Below are 13,181 nucleotides of genomic sequence, written 5' to 3' on the forward strand. Positions count from 1 at the left end.
TTCAGTTCACTAGCCATACTGAAAAAGTTTTAAAAAAAATTCTTTCAGCTTGACCCAAAATGAAAATTTTTTGAAATTATTATCACTCCCAAAATCAAAAAGTTGGAGGAAAAATAATTTTGCATTAAACAAAACAACCCAAAACAAAAAATTTCCTTTCATTTTTGAGCTTTTAAAAACATTTTATGTTTTTTAAAATAAAATTGAACCTATATTTCTGAATGAAAAGTAGCTGCAAATTGATAGATTGAAACATTTTGCTTTGGGGTCAATTATTTAGATTTGGGGTCAATTGTTTTTACTTTTTATTTTTAACCAAATCAGTTCAGTGAAATCAACATGAATTAACAAAATGTTTCCCTCTCTCAGAATTGACGTGTTTTGATAAAATGAAGATATGGCCAAAAAAGGTTACTCAGCTCTACTCAGGTTTGAGAGTGATAGCCGCATTAGTCTGTATCAGCAAAAAGAACGAGGAGTACTTGTGGCACCTTAGAGACTAACAAATTTATTTGAGCATAAGCTTTTGTGGGCTAAAGCCCACTTCATCAGATGCATGCTGTGGAAAATACAGTGGGAAGATATATATATATACAAAGAACATGAAAAAATGGGGGTTGCCATACCAACTCTAACGAGAGTAATCGATTAAGACGAGCTACTATCAGCAGAAGAAAAAAAAACTTTTGTAGTGATAATCAGGAGTCTGATTATTATTTCACACCTTCTTGTCAACTGTTTGAAATGGGCCATCCTGATTATTTCCCAGCTAAAGGTGGCCGTTAACAAGGATTCAGGATCTGAGTAGCTTCCCAGGACTCATACACACACGCACACGCAAACACACTTGCTTTTAGGTCTGTGTGTCTGCTGAGTTGGCATCTGTGTATGTAAAATTCACTTCCACATGGCATGGTCTCATACTTATTCATTCACTGTATTGTGTCTTTATTAGGGCTATCCATTAATCGCAGTTAACTAACGCGATTAACTCAAAAAATTAATCACGATTAAAAAAATTAATCGCAGTTTTAATCGCACTGTTAAATAGAATACCAATTGAAATTTATTAAATATTTTGGATATTTTTCTACCTTTTCATATATATTGTATTCTGTGTTGTAATTGAAATCAAAGTGTATATTATTTTTATTACAAATATTTGCACTGTAAAAATGATAAACAAAAGAAATTGTTAGGTTTCAGAGTAACAGCCGTGTTAGTCTGTATTCGCAAAAAGAAAAGGAGTACTTGTGGCACCTTAGAGACTAACCAATTCATTAGAGCATAAGCTTTCGTGAGCTACAGCTCACTTCATCAGATGCATATCGTGGAAACTGCAGCAGACTTTATATATACACAGAGAATATGAAACAATACCTCCTCCCACCCCACTGTCCTGCTGGTAATAGCTTATCTAAAGTGATCCACTTCATTCAAGTACTGCAGTGCAATCTCTTTACAAAATGCAACTTACAATTTTAGATTTTTTTTTATACATAACTGCACTCAAAAACAAAACAATGTAAAACTTCTGAGCCTACAAGTCCACTCAGTTCTATTCTTGTTCAGCCAATTGCTAAGACAAACAAGTTTGTTTACATTTACAGGAGATAATGCTGCCCTCTTCTTATTTACATTGCCACCAGAAAGGGAGAACAGGCATTTGCATGGCACTTTTGTAGCTGGCATTGCATAGTATTTATGTGCCAGATTCATATGCCCCTTCATGCTTCGGCCACCATTCCAGAGGACATGCTTCCATGTTGATGACGCTCGTTAAAAAATTAATGCGTTAATTAAATTTATGACTGAACTCCTTCGGGGAGAATTGTATGTCCACTGCTCTGTTTTACCCTCATTCTGCCATATATTTCATGTTACAGCAATCTTGGATGATATTCATTTTAAGAACACTTTCACTGTAGATTTGAGAAAACGCAAAAAAGATACCAATGTGAGATTTCTAAAAATAGCTACAGCACTCGACCCAAGGTTTAAGAATCTGAAGTGCCTTCCAAAATCTCAGAGGGACGAAGTGTGGAGCATGCTTTCAGAAGTCTTAAATGAGCAACACTCCGATGCGGAAACTACAGGACCCAAACTACCAAAAAAGAAAATCAACCTTCTGCTGGTGGCATCTGACTCAGATAATGAAAATAAACATGCATTGGTCTGCACTGCTTTGGACTGTTATTGAGCAGAACCCGTCATCAGCATAGATGCATGTCCTCTGGAATGGTGGTTGAAGCATCAAAGAACATCTGAATCTTTAGTGCATCTAGCATGTAACTATCTTGTGATGCCGGCTACAACAGTGCCATGTGAACGCCTGTTCTCACTTTCAGGTGACACTGTAAACAAGAAGCGGGCAGCATTATCTCCTGAAACTGTAAGCAAATTTGTTTGTCTAAGTGATTGGCTGAACAAGAAGTAGGACTCAGTGGACTTACAGACTCTAAAATTTTACATTGTTTTATTTTTGACAGCTGTTTTTATTTTACATAATTTTACATTTGTGAGTTCGACTTTCATGATAAAGAGATTGCACTACAGTACTTGTATTAGGTGAACTGAAAAATACTATTTCTTTTGTTTTTTTACAGTGCAAGTACTTGTAATAAAAAATAAATATAAAGTGAGCACTGTATTCTGTGTTGTAATTGAAATCAATATATTTGAAAATGTAGAAAATATAATATTTAAATAAATATTTAAATAAATGGTATTCTTTTATTGTTTAACAACGCAATTAATCGTGATTAATTTTTTAATCGCTTGACAGCCCTAGTCTTTACATATTACGCCATCTGTATGGTCACTGAAACATCTGTAGGGCCCTGCTCTAAAACAAAAGCCAGCAAAGTTCTTGCTCCTTTGGATGATATTTGTGACTGTTCCAGCAATATTTAAAATGGGAAGTATTTCTGGAACTAGGAATACTAAAATCAGAATTAATTTTAAGTGCATCCATTATAAGTAAAATATGTATTCAATGACAAAAATATTACATATAAAATGTTGCATTCTCTCTCTCTCAGCCTCTTTTCTCCCCATCTAATTTCTACTCAAAAAAAGAGCATTTTCAAGATGGCCACTGTCCCATTCTCACTTCTGGGCTGAAACTGTAGTTTCACAAAATCTTAGAATTTGAGACAACGTGTCTGGTTTAAGTGAGTCCCCATGGGCACAAACACAGAAGATCAGGTTCTGACAGAAACTGTCACAAACCCATTGAGAACCAAATCCAGTGTCAGGTTTCAGAGTCGCAGGGTAATAGTAGCCGTGTTAGTTTGTATCCACAAAACGAAGAGTGTCTGTGGCACCTTAGAGACTAACAAATTTATCTGAGCATAAGTTTTCGTGGGCTTCAGCTCACTTCATCAGACACAGTGTGTGGCTCAGAGTGGGACTAGATTGTTTGGGGGTTGGTAATGGCTTACATAGCCTTTCACCTTTAGATTACTAAAATGAGTTCAGTTTAGGCTGGTAGTGACCAAAGGAATAGCCCAGTGACCTGTCTGAAGGGAATTGGTTACTTTAGTCCATTTCTTAAGGGCAGCCTAGCAGTGACAAAGCCTGTCTTCCAGAATTATACTGAGGCATTCAGTCTCCACAACTGTCAGCCAGATTCTTTCAGCTGTGCTCAATTCACCTTTTTTAAAAAAAAAAAACAACCCTAAAATTTAGCATAGTGTTATGAAAGAAACCCACAAATTCACATAAACCTGCCCATACGGGCTGTACATATAGACTGTGAACAATCGCAGTTTATACAGTAATAGGCAGTGTCTGACATAGAAGTTAGGGCTGGAAAAGACGTGCTAAGTTAGCTAGTGCATTCCCTCAGCCCCACTGGACAAAGCAGAATTGTTCTCCTTAATTTATTGTGAGGAGGCTTCCGCCACTTCCCTTTGGGGACGATGGCACAGTCTAACAGACCTATCTGAGCGCATGGCTTCGTGGTTAACCTGGTACCAGAGACCACCGAAAAGTTGGATAGAGGAAACCATTTCCCAGACACAGGTTTCTTGATTGCATCAGGCAGAAGCAAAGTTTTATTGGAGACACTTTTTCAGCAGAAGGTAAATTACCAACCACGGTACAGATTAACTCAAGTAAGTAATTATTGTAATTAGACACACAGAGCATCACAGATTGGAAGAAGCAAGTATCATGATAGGCAGGAAGATGGACCAAAGCTCAGATGGGCCCCTTAGGACACTTGTGTTGGCATTAGCAGTGATGAGTAATTCTGAAGAGCTCTTCTCCATGCTCTTTGCAGAGGTGCACAGTGAATGTGCTGGCTGAGCTCTCGCTTTGTGTATGGGTGGGTCTTTGCTGGGTGGGTCTTGCACTGGAAGATGCCGGTTTCTCTTCTTAGTCACAGATCTTTCTGCCGTGCCCTGGAGAGGGATAAATAGAACCATTACTTTGCTTAGAAAGAAAGTAAAACCTTCCCTGCAGCATCAGGTTTTGAGATGTGCCTATTTAACATATACCCTGAGTGTGGGGGCTGCACACAGACACCCTGCTGACTATAAATTCAGATGAGCGCCAGAACTTCCCCAAAATTGTTTATGTGTTTAAAATACAAAAAAAGAATACAAACCCCGCAGGTCGGGCCAGCCGCTGTGCTGGGAATGCACAAGGGAAGGTCCTTGTGCCCTTCCCCTGGCCTAGTCCATCCCCTAGACACCCAGCTCACTCTGCCCCCAATGTGTTTTATTTTTCCTAGAAAGCAAATATAAATTGTTGTGCTCTCCCCACGGCTGAATGCACCTCCCGGAGATACTGTTTGTGGCCTTGGATCCATTTTCCCATCCCCGACCAACACCTCGTTGGTTCCGTCTCTCTGTTTTAAGGATGTTTTACCACCTTCTTCGTCCTACAAAACACCCAGCCTCCATTTCCCTCTCTCTCACTGCTTCCACTTCAGGCTACCTTTCTTTTCCCTCTTTCCTCCTCCCTCTCTTTTAGCTCTCTTCTCCCTCACTTGCACCATTCATAATTCATAGAGAGTCACAACTGCATTTGATCCTGTTTCTTGATAACACTCCCCATACCATACCACCGTTGTGTCACCATGTCCTACCAGACTCTCCAGTTGCCTTACAACAGGGTCCTGAAAGGTGAGGTACAGCACCTCACAACCACCTAACAGAGAGTGGGTTTGACAGCTTCTCTCTTGCCCTATTGGTAAGAAGAGGACCAAAGAAACATTTTCCCTTATACGGTAAGTCAGTTCTTACCTTTTAGATCACCAGGGTGGCAAGACGTGACATGGGGCAGAGAGTGGGAAGATGAAGAGTAGGAGTGGGACGTTTTAGTGACTGTTCCTCCACCTATCCCACCTCCTACGCCAATCCCTCCATCCGAGCCACTGGGACAAGGAAAGAATGTTTGGTGAATGAACGAGAAACCAACCTTACAATGGCATTGTAGGTTCAGTGAAGCCATGTGACTTTGTCTGTCCTCAATCGCTACCAGTCCAGCAAAGAGCCAGGACCTGTCCAGAATGCCTCCCCAGCACCCTCACTCCACTTTGTCCACGTAGAAAAGCAAAAGCACATCACTACAGGGCGAGTCATTCTCCCCACTAACTTTGCCCACAAAGGATGAATTAGTCATAGGCTGCCATTGCCAATGGGCTTTTTGCACAGATCACAGCATAGGTGTTGCTTTATGCCCCGCTGTGTCTGTAGTCTACGTACACAATGTCACGCTGTCCTCCTTCCAGCAGGCAGCGGTAAGTGTGAATCTCCTGCTCCAGTCGACATTTGACATCCAGGAGGATCTTGTACTCGTGGTTCTGGGACTCAATTTCTGCTCGCAGGTCAGCCAGTTGCTGCTCCACACAGGTGATCTGTTGCTGTAACTGGCACAGGTGGCCGTTGTAGCGACTTTCAGTTTCAGCCAAAGAGGCTTCCAGGTTGTCTCTCTAAGAATTGAAGCAAAAGACCCACATGTACTTTAGCCATGCACTAAATTAAACCCATCTCGATGCAGGAAGTTGAGGATTTCAACGCAAAAATAAAAGCAAATCGTTGCTAACAATGGGTGTGGCAGTGATATCATCACGGCTACATAGAGTGCCAGGCTAGGCTGGTCCCCATCAGACCAGAAATCCAGACGTCAGTGTGTCACAGGTGAGATATCAATGGTGACAACATCACATACCTGGCTGAGATGGGCTTGCAGATCAATTTCCAGGCACTGCAACTGACGTCTAAGTTCAGAGACCTGGCTGTTGCAGGACTCAACCTCCTGACTGCTTGTGATGACCTCACGATTCACCTCCTCAATCTGAAAACCAGAAACCCAGAATAAAGAGCTTCAGAGGGATTTTTTTAATTGTCAGGTGGATCTAGTGAATGTATAAAGGAGTGGGTAACAAAAGATGTAAGATGGGCAGGAGCTGAGCAAGTTTTCTGCACACTGGAATCAATCTCATCTCTTGCTTGTAACTCCCCTTGCTATTCTAATGCTAAGACCCCTCACAACTTAACCAGTAATTCTCTTCTGTCCTAACTGACAGGCTTGCCCACTGTTCCACTAACACACCTCAATAATGACATGTAGCAAACCCCGTTCTTCCATGAGACACATTCACTGTGTATGCACAGGGCCTCCATCCCCTGTGCACCTGGTCACTATACATCTATGCTGATGACGTTTAGAACATATGATACAGGAATAAATTCTCCCCGTGGCGTGCATGTGTGATTCAGAAATAGCTCCTGTATTTTTGCTTGAGAGAGTTACAGTTGTGATGAATTTACCTTGCATTCATACCAATCTTCAACCTCTTTGCGATTTTGTGCAATCATTGTTTCATACTGGCATCTCATCTCCTCTAGGATTTTCTTCAGATCTGGGCCAGGACAGGAATTGACCTCCACGCTGACATCACCAGTGGACTGGTTTCTCAGACAATTGATTTCCTGCAAAGATAACCCAGATCAGCTTGTTTGAAAAGAAAAAAAACATGAGTTGAGTTCTCTGGCAAGTGAGAGCAGCATGCCACTGTCAGTGAGCCTCTACGTCCTGGGGCCCATTTCTGACAGTCACCACACTGTCTCTGATGCATCTTCTCCAGTATACACCCAGCTCTGATGGGGAAACCACAGCTGATTTCCAAGCAAAGCTCTACAGTGAGTACTCCTGAGATAAAGAAACAGTGGATGTTTATTGGTTTGTGTGATGGTTAATCACAGCAAATTAAGGAATTCCTGACTATTTTTGCAGCAAAAAAGGACATTTTTATGCTTCATCTTCACCTGGGTCTTTTTGTCACTGGATCTTGCATAAGAGGTGATTTCCTGTGATAGTTTCTACATTATGCTTTTTAACAGTTCATGTTTTCACAAGAGCCATTTTTGTGTGTGGCTCTTCTACTCACCAAATCCAGTCAGCGCATTTCCACTGACATTTTTGTTGCATACATATTGTGACAGAATTAACTTTGATGAATGAAAGTCACTCATTTTCCTGAATGGGTTTGGACTAGTGTTACAGGTTCTCTTGGCCTCTTTTTGACAAAGAAGTCATTCTTTATTTTAGATTAGTCACAATAGGTTGGCTCTCTTAGAGTTCCTGACCTACTCTTCCTGGATCTGCTACTGAGTTTCCAAGTGATTTTGGGCAGGACACTTCTTTTAACCATTCCTTAAATATCCTGGCTTTGCAACAGAGAGAATACTAGCATCACAGGGATGTTGTTAATACTAATTAATTGTTTATGAAGTGTTTTGAGTTAAATTAAGTAATGGGCCCGTGACAAATCAGCTGGAAGATTTCTCCAACTCACCTCTAGTCTCTAAGGTAGCTCTCTCCCCTTCCCCTTCTGCAGAGCCCAGGAGCTCCCAGAAGCTTGACATTCATTCCTAACACTCAGGTCCTACATTGTTCACAAACCTTAGATGGCTGGACCTGAGCTCTTGGTCTGATTGTGACAATTACTCCGGCTCAGGATCCGCCCTCTTTATATTTCAAATTAGAATGAATATGATAGGCAACGGGATTTGTGAAAGGAGTACTATCATAATAATGCAGATTATTATTAATATTCTCTTGGTCGTAGTTGCAGTCGTGCCCTGGTGTTTTAATCCGGGTCAGGTCCCCACTGCCTTAGTAAGTAATGTACAAAATTTAAAAAAAATCCATTTAAGGGAATGAGCTCCTACCTCCTCGTGGTTCTTCTTCAGACAACACAGCTCTTCCTTCAGGCACTCAAGCTGTGACTCCAGGTCAGACCTGCACAGGGTCAGTTCATCCAGAACTTGGCGTAAGCCATTAATATCAGCCTCCACACTCTGGCGAAGGGCCAGCTCAGTCTCATACCTAAGCCATGGACAAAAGAGACAGAAAAGTCAGCCCACCATTAAGGAACTACTACAAAGATGTCACACACTAATTTTTCTGCACATCCCCTGGGAAATAATTGAAACCCTTTTCTTTTTTAAAAATCCGTGGGCCAGACTCTCAGTTGGTAAAAATCTGCATAGCTCCATTGCCTTCAATGGACTCTTGCCAATGTACATCTGTTGTCCCTATATTTTAGCCCATTAAACCTGACAAGCAAACTCTTTGTTGCCTCAAACACTCTGTCCTGGAAATGCCCCTATTCTGGCACCTCTAGAGGCAAAGACCAAAGGCACATATCAAAATCGGAGATCGCCACTTATGTGTCATTGTTCCCAAGTACTCCCCCATTGGTCTGTCTGTATCCATTGTTGTCTTTTGTCTTCTAGTGGGATTGTCAGCTCTTTGGGGGTGGTGAGTGTCATTTTGTTCTGTGTTTGTACAGTGCCTAGCACAGTGGGGTCCTGGGCCATGACTGAGCTTCATAGCTGTACTCTAATACAGATCATTAATAATAATAATAATATAATAAAATCTCACAAAAATACAACCTGTCATGAATCAGGAATTCCAGTAATTCTTGGTTGGGGATTTCTTCATTTGTCAATTTGTAAATAGGATGTGAGGGAACAAGAGGAGAATGACAGGGTTTGTCTGGTACAGAGAGGTACTCACTTCAGTCTGAAGTCATCAGCTGCCATCTTGCTGTTATCAATGTTCAGAATGATCTTGTTGTTGTCTAGGGTAGTGCAAACAATCTGGAAAAGAATAGAGTCCAGGGGATTTTCAGCTCTGAAGTCTCTTCACTATGTCACATTCAGTGCCACATTGCAAATTTCAGTCTTTTTACGCTCCCAGGATTCAAATTCAGACAGATAGGAAGCACAGAAAATTTCAGATCCAAGGAGAAATGTTTGAGAAATGTCCAAGTGTGTGAAGTGAAATAGGTGAAATGAATGAATGTGTAAAAACACGCTGTTAAAATGCTAACAGTTTTGCAATTATAATTAGTGCTCCCTAGTGTCTGCTATAACAAACCTCACATTTTCAAATTTGGTCTATGGTTTGTAACTAGGAGTTTATATTTTTTTATCGCAAGACTTACTTTACAGCTCAGCATTTGGCAGGTATCTCTCTCCTGCACCCTGTGATTCTGTCTCCTTTGTTTTTCCTGTCTGGCTAACTCTTCTTCAGAATACACTTGGAAAATATTTTTTAAAAAAATTAAATTGCCCATTCAAAACCATTGGTGACAAAGTATCCTTTTTTTCTTATTGTTCTTTAAGAGAATATTCCCCTTCCCCACCCTCACTTCTGTATACGAGCTCAAAGTTGGTTGAAATAGAAATGAGATTTTAACTAGAATCCGGGAAAACTGATGACAGGATACAATGTAATAATGAAGATAAATCAGTGGATTAATGAATGAATTTCTCTTCTCACCTCCCTTTTGAATATAAATATTTTAAAACATCCTGTTACAAACTTCATTCATAAGGAGTACTGACCAGGGCCAGAATGTGCCCTGCATATGTAACCTTTTTCTCTATGTGCAAATCTGGTCAAGAAAAGGCAAATTGTAAATGGATTCATGAGTTTTCACACCCTCACTCGTAGTTCATAAAAGCAGTTGCCTTAATTTATGTCTTCAAAGAACATTTTACAAAAAGTGAAATATTGCCTCTCACAACTGCCCTTAGGATCTGAACACAGACTCAGAGGGAAGCTCTTACAATGGGGAATGCAGCCAAAAAAAAGTCACCTGATTTTGAAGATCTTCTATTTCCTTATAGTAGCAGCTGTAGTCCTTTGGTACACCGGAGTGTCCATGCTGGGCATACCATTCCCTGATTTTGCACTCTAAGGCAGCATTTTCTTCCTCCAGGCATCGCACCTGGTTCAGGTAAGAAGCCAGGCGGTCATTCAGATTCTGCATGGTCAGCTTCTCATCACAGTTGAAAAATATGCCATCTCCACAAACACCACCACCACCACCAAAGCCACCACTGACTGCACCACCAAAGCCACCACTGACTGCACCACCAAAGCCACCTGCATATCCACAGCGGGTGCTGCCACCACTGAACCCAGTGCTGGAACAACCTCCATAACTGTATCCTGGGAGACCTGCTCCTAAGACCCCTCCATAGCTACCTCCAGAAAAGCTACCAGCACTCAGTCCCGCTCCACAACTCGCTCCACCACTGTAACTCCTGCCCGAAAAGCCTCTACCGCTGCCTATCCCATAGGAGCTATATCTTCCCGAAGAGATGGAAGAAGTCCTTCCTCCACCACCACTTCCAACCACACAGCTACCACCACTACTCCTGCCTTTGGAAGAGAGAGTAACAGTCTGCTTGGTGCTGCAGCTCATAGCGACAGCGATTGAGAGTCCAGCCCAAAGCCCAAAGCAAGAGGCCCAGCTTGATATGAATTCAGACTGCAGATTTTCTATCCCCACAGATCTCTATTTATACCTTCCACAGTGGGTGTCACCAGTAGGGTGTTTCTCCTTCTCATGGGGCTGACTAGTCTTGCTGTTTATGCCAAGAATAATTTCCCAAAGGCAGTTTCCCTCCAGAAATCCCAGTACAACAAGGAAGTTAATTTACACTTTAGCAGCTAGTTCCAAATGTACACTTGCAATGATGTTTCATGAATCATTGGCTTTTCTTTATGATACAAATTTTACAAGAAGAAGCCAGGAAAAACACTGCCCTAAATTATATACAGGGAAGAAATAATGCAGCTTATTGCAACAGAAAGCTCTTTATATGTTGTTGTTTTATTTTAGTTTTTATTTTGTCTTTAATAAGCATGTTTTACATGTGAGATGCTGGGGCGTAGATATCGAAGATCAAAGTGAATGAATGAATAAACATGGAGTCATGCTTTAGTAAAGTGAAAATAGTGATGAACCTCTCAGTGGAAAGATCTGAGACACCATGATATAAATATTCAGGTCTGCTCCTAATACTGTGACAGATGCTAGGTCCAATACACTCCTAACAAAGAGAATTGTTAGGCTGTGGAAGTAGAGCAGGGGTTCCCGAACTATAGCCTGTAGATTGCTGCTGATCCACAAAGAGCTCTTGCTGGTAGTCTGTGGAGAGTTGGCTGGTTAACTGGTTCCCCTCCTCCTTGTGTTCAGCTGAAAACTGCATTGAAATAAGCCAAAAATACATTAAATACTTTCCTAATGTTACTTTTCCCATGTAAGTAATTGCTGTAGATGCCAGCTGGATGTTTTGTGACAATGAGTGAAAGGGGAAATGGTCCATGCAGTGGTGAATGGGGGTGGGGTTGTCCATGGACAATTTATCTGTTAATATTTGTTGTGTATGTGAAAAACTCTGGGAACTCCTGAAATAGAGAATGTAAAACTGGACTGCTGATAGCACTGGAGGAACAACTGGCTGGCTGCAAAGGGGTGGACTAAGTGTGACCAAATAGACCTTTTCCATTGCTAATGTGTAAGAATCTATACTGAGCAGGGAAATTGAAGGGAGAAGAGCTGTTCTCATTTGTCAACTGCATAGTAATTCATTCTGATTTGCTCTGAGAGCTTGGACACCACTACTGCTATGATATACAGGTGGGAACAAGAAAAGGATTCACAGAACTGGCATACTGCAGAAAAGGTCAGTAACGTTTTCCCAAGAGGACATCTTAATAATTGGACGCTTTTCTCTTCAAGTGCACAAAGGCACACATTCCCTAATAGATCGCAATTTAAAAGCACCATTAGTAGTAACTGGGCTTTGTCTCACCTCCTCCCTCCTCCCAGTTAGCTCGTTACAGGAGAAGTTGTGATGAACCCTCATTTATATAGACTGGTGCTGTCAGAGAAGACAGAGAGGGCATCAGCTGCCACTCCAGAAGAGGGGGGCTTCTTTGCAAAATGCTTAGAACTATTTACACCCAACCAGAACTTGTCAGCTGTGAACAGCTGAGATTAGCTGGCATGAGATATTGTGCTAGGGATCTGGAAGCCCTAACACAGAGATTTAGGAGCAATCAGGAACTCTCTGTATAAGGAGAGGCTAAATTCCTATATCGTGTTGCCTGAATGAGACAGAGAAAGGGATTCCATATTAGAGGAAAAAGGGTTATTGAAAAACTACTTGCTGTTGTGAGCGCCTAATTCTCCAAGTCCTTCTCCTCTGGGATCTGAAAGACAATCCCTCCAAATCCATACCTCTCAAACCATCTCCTGTTTAGGGAACAGTTAGGGTACCTAACTGTAAGTTAGGGTACTGTGATCCCCGTTTAAGTGATCATAATTAATTTATTTAGATTTCAAATGATAAAAAGGATGCCTATCACAAGGCTCTAGATGCTCTGCCACATTCATTAACTACTCGCTACATGGAAACCCCCAACAGCATTAAAATAATCCTTCCACAGAGAGAGAAAGTGACTTCCTCAAGGTCCCAGAATGAAACTGTGGCAGAGCCAAGAATTACATGCAGGGCTCCTGAATTAGGCTACAGTGCTTTAAACAGACGCCAGTCCTCCCTTCAGAAATGTACCCCACTCACTTCCCAAATGCAAGTCAGCAAAGACACAATCATGAGGAAAGTTGTAAGGAAGAAAATCTGATTTTCATCATTTGTACTGTGGAGTATAATTGGAGTCAGGGTGAGGCTCTGAGGACAAACAGAAATTAATATAATGCTTTTATTGCTTGAAGCTTTCGTTATGCTGTGTCGGATCTCTGAAGAAATTAGCCAATAGCTGTCCTCACTAAGCAGCTTTTGTGGAGAGAGTAACTTCTGTTCTCTCTTTCAGAGGTATCATTTTGGCACAGCAGAGTT

At 41.3% G+C, this 13,181-nt stretch overlaps 1 protein-coding gene across 1 annotated transcript; it reads right to left on the reverse strand.

Moving 5' to 3' along the window:
* Positions 1-4,027: 4,027 nt before the first annotated feature.
* Positions 4,028-10,797, reverse strand: LOC311513794 (keratin, type I cytoskeletal 19-like). The gene is made up of 8 exons (XM_084615895.1): positions 10,127-10,797; positions 9,040-9,122; positions 8,187-8,343; positions 6,783-6,944; positions 6,181-6,306; positions 5,715-5,941; positions 5,253-5,383; positions 4,028-4,406 (listed from the first exon to the last, which is right to left on the reverse strand). The coding sequence occupies exons 1-8, from the start codon at positions 10,736-10,738 to the stop codon at positions 4,381-4,383; spliced, it is 1,524 nt and encodes a 507-aa protein (XP_084472021.1). The 5' UTR covers positions 10,739-10,797; the 3' UTR covers positions 4,028-4,380.
* Between the last annotated feature and the right edge of the window lie 2,384 nt (positions 10,798-13,181).

Source organism: Lepidochelys olivacea, assembly GCF_965140295.1.
Source record: "Lepidochelys olivacea isolate rLepOli2 genome assembly, chromosome: 27".
NCBI classification, from domain to species: Eukaryota; Metazoa; Chordata; order Testudines; family Cheloniidae; genus Lepidochelys; species Lepidochelys olivacea.

Coding starts and splice junctions, on each gene's coding strand:
- LOC311513794 (XM_084615895.1), bottom strand. CDS start 10,738: ATGAGCTGCAGCACCAAGCAGACTGTTACTCTCTCTTCCAAAGGCAGG. Junction 9,123..10,126: donor TAGAAGATCTTCAAAATCAG/GTGACTTTTTTT, acceptor ATTCTTTTCCAG/ATTGTTTGCACTACCCTAGA. Junction 6,945..8,186: donor TGAAGAAGAACCACGAGGAG/GTAGGAGCTCAT, acceptor TTATCTTTGCAG/GAAATCAATTGTCTGAGAAA.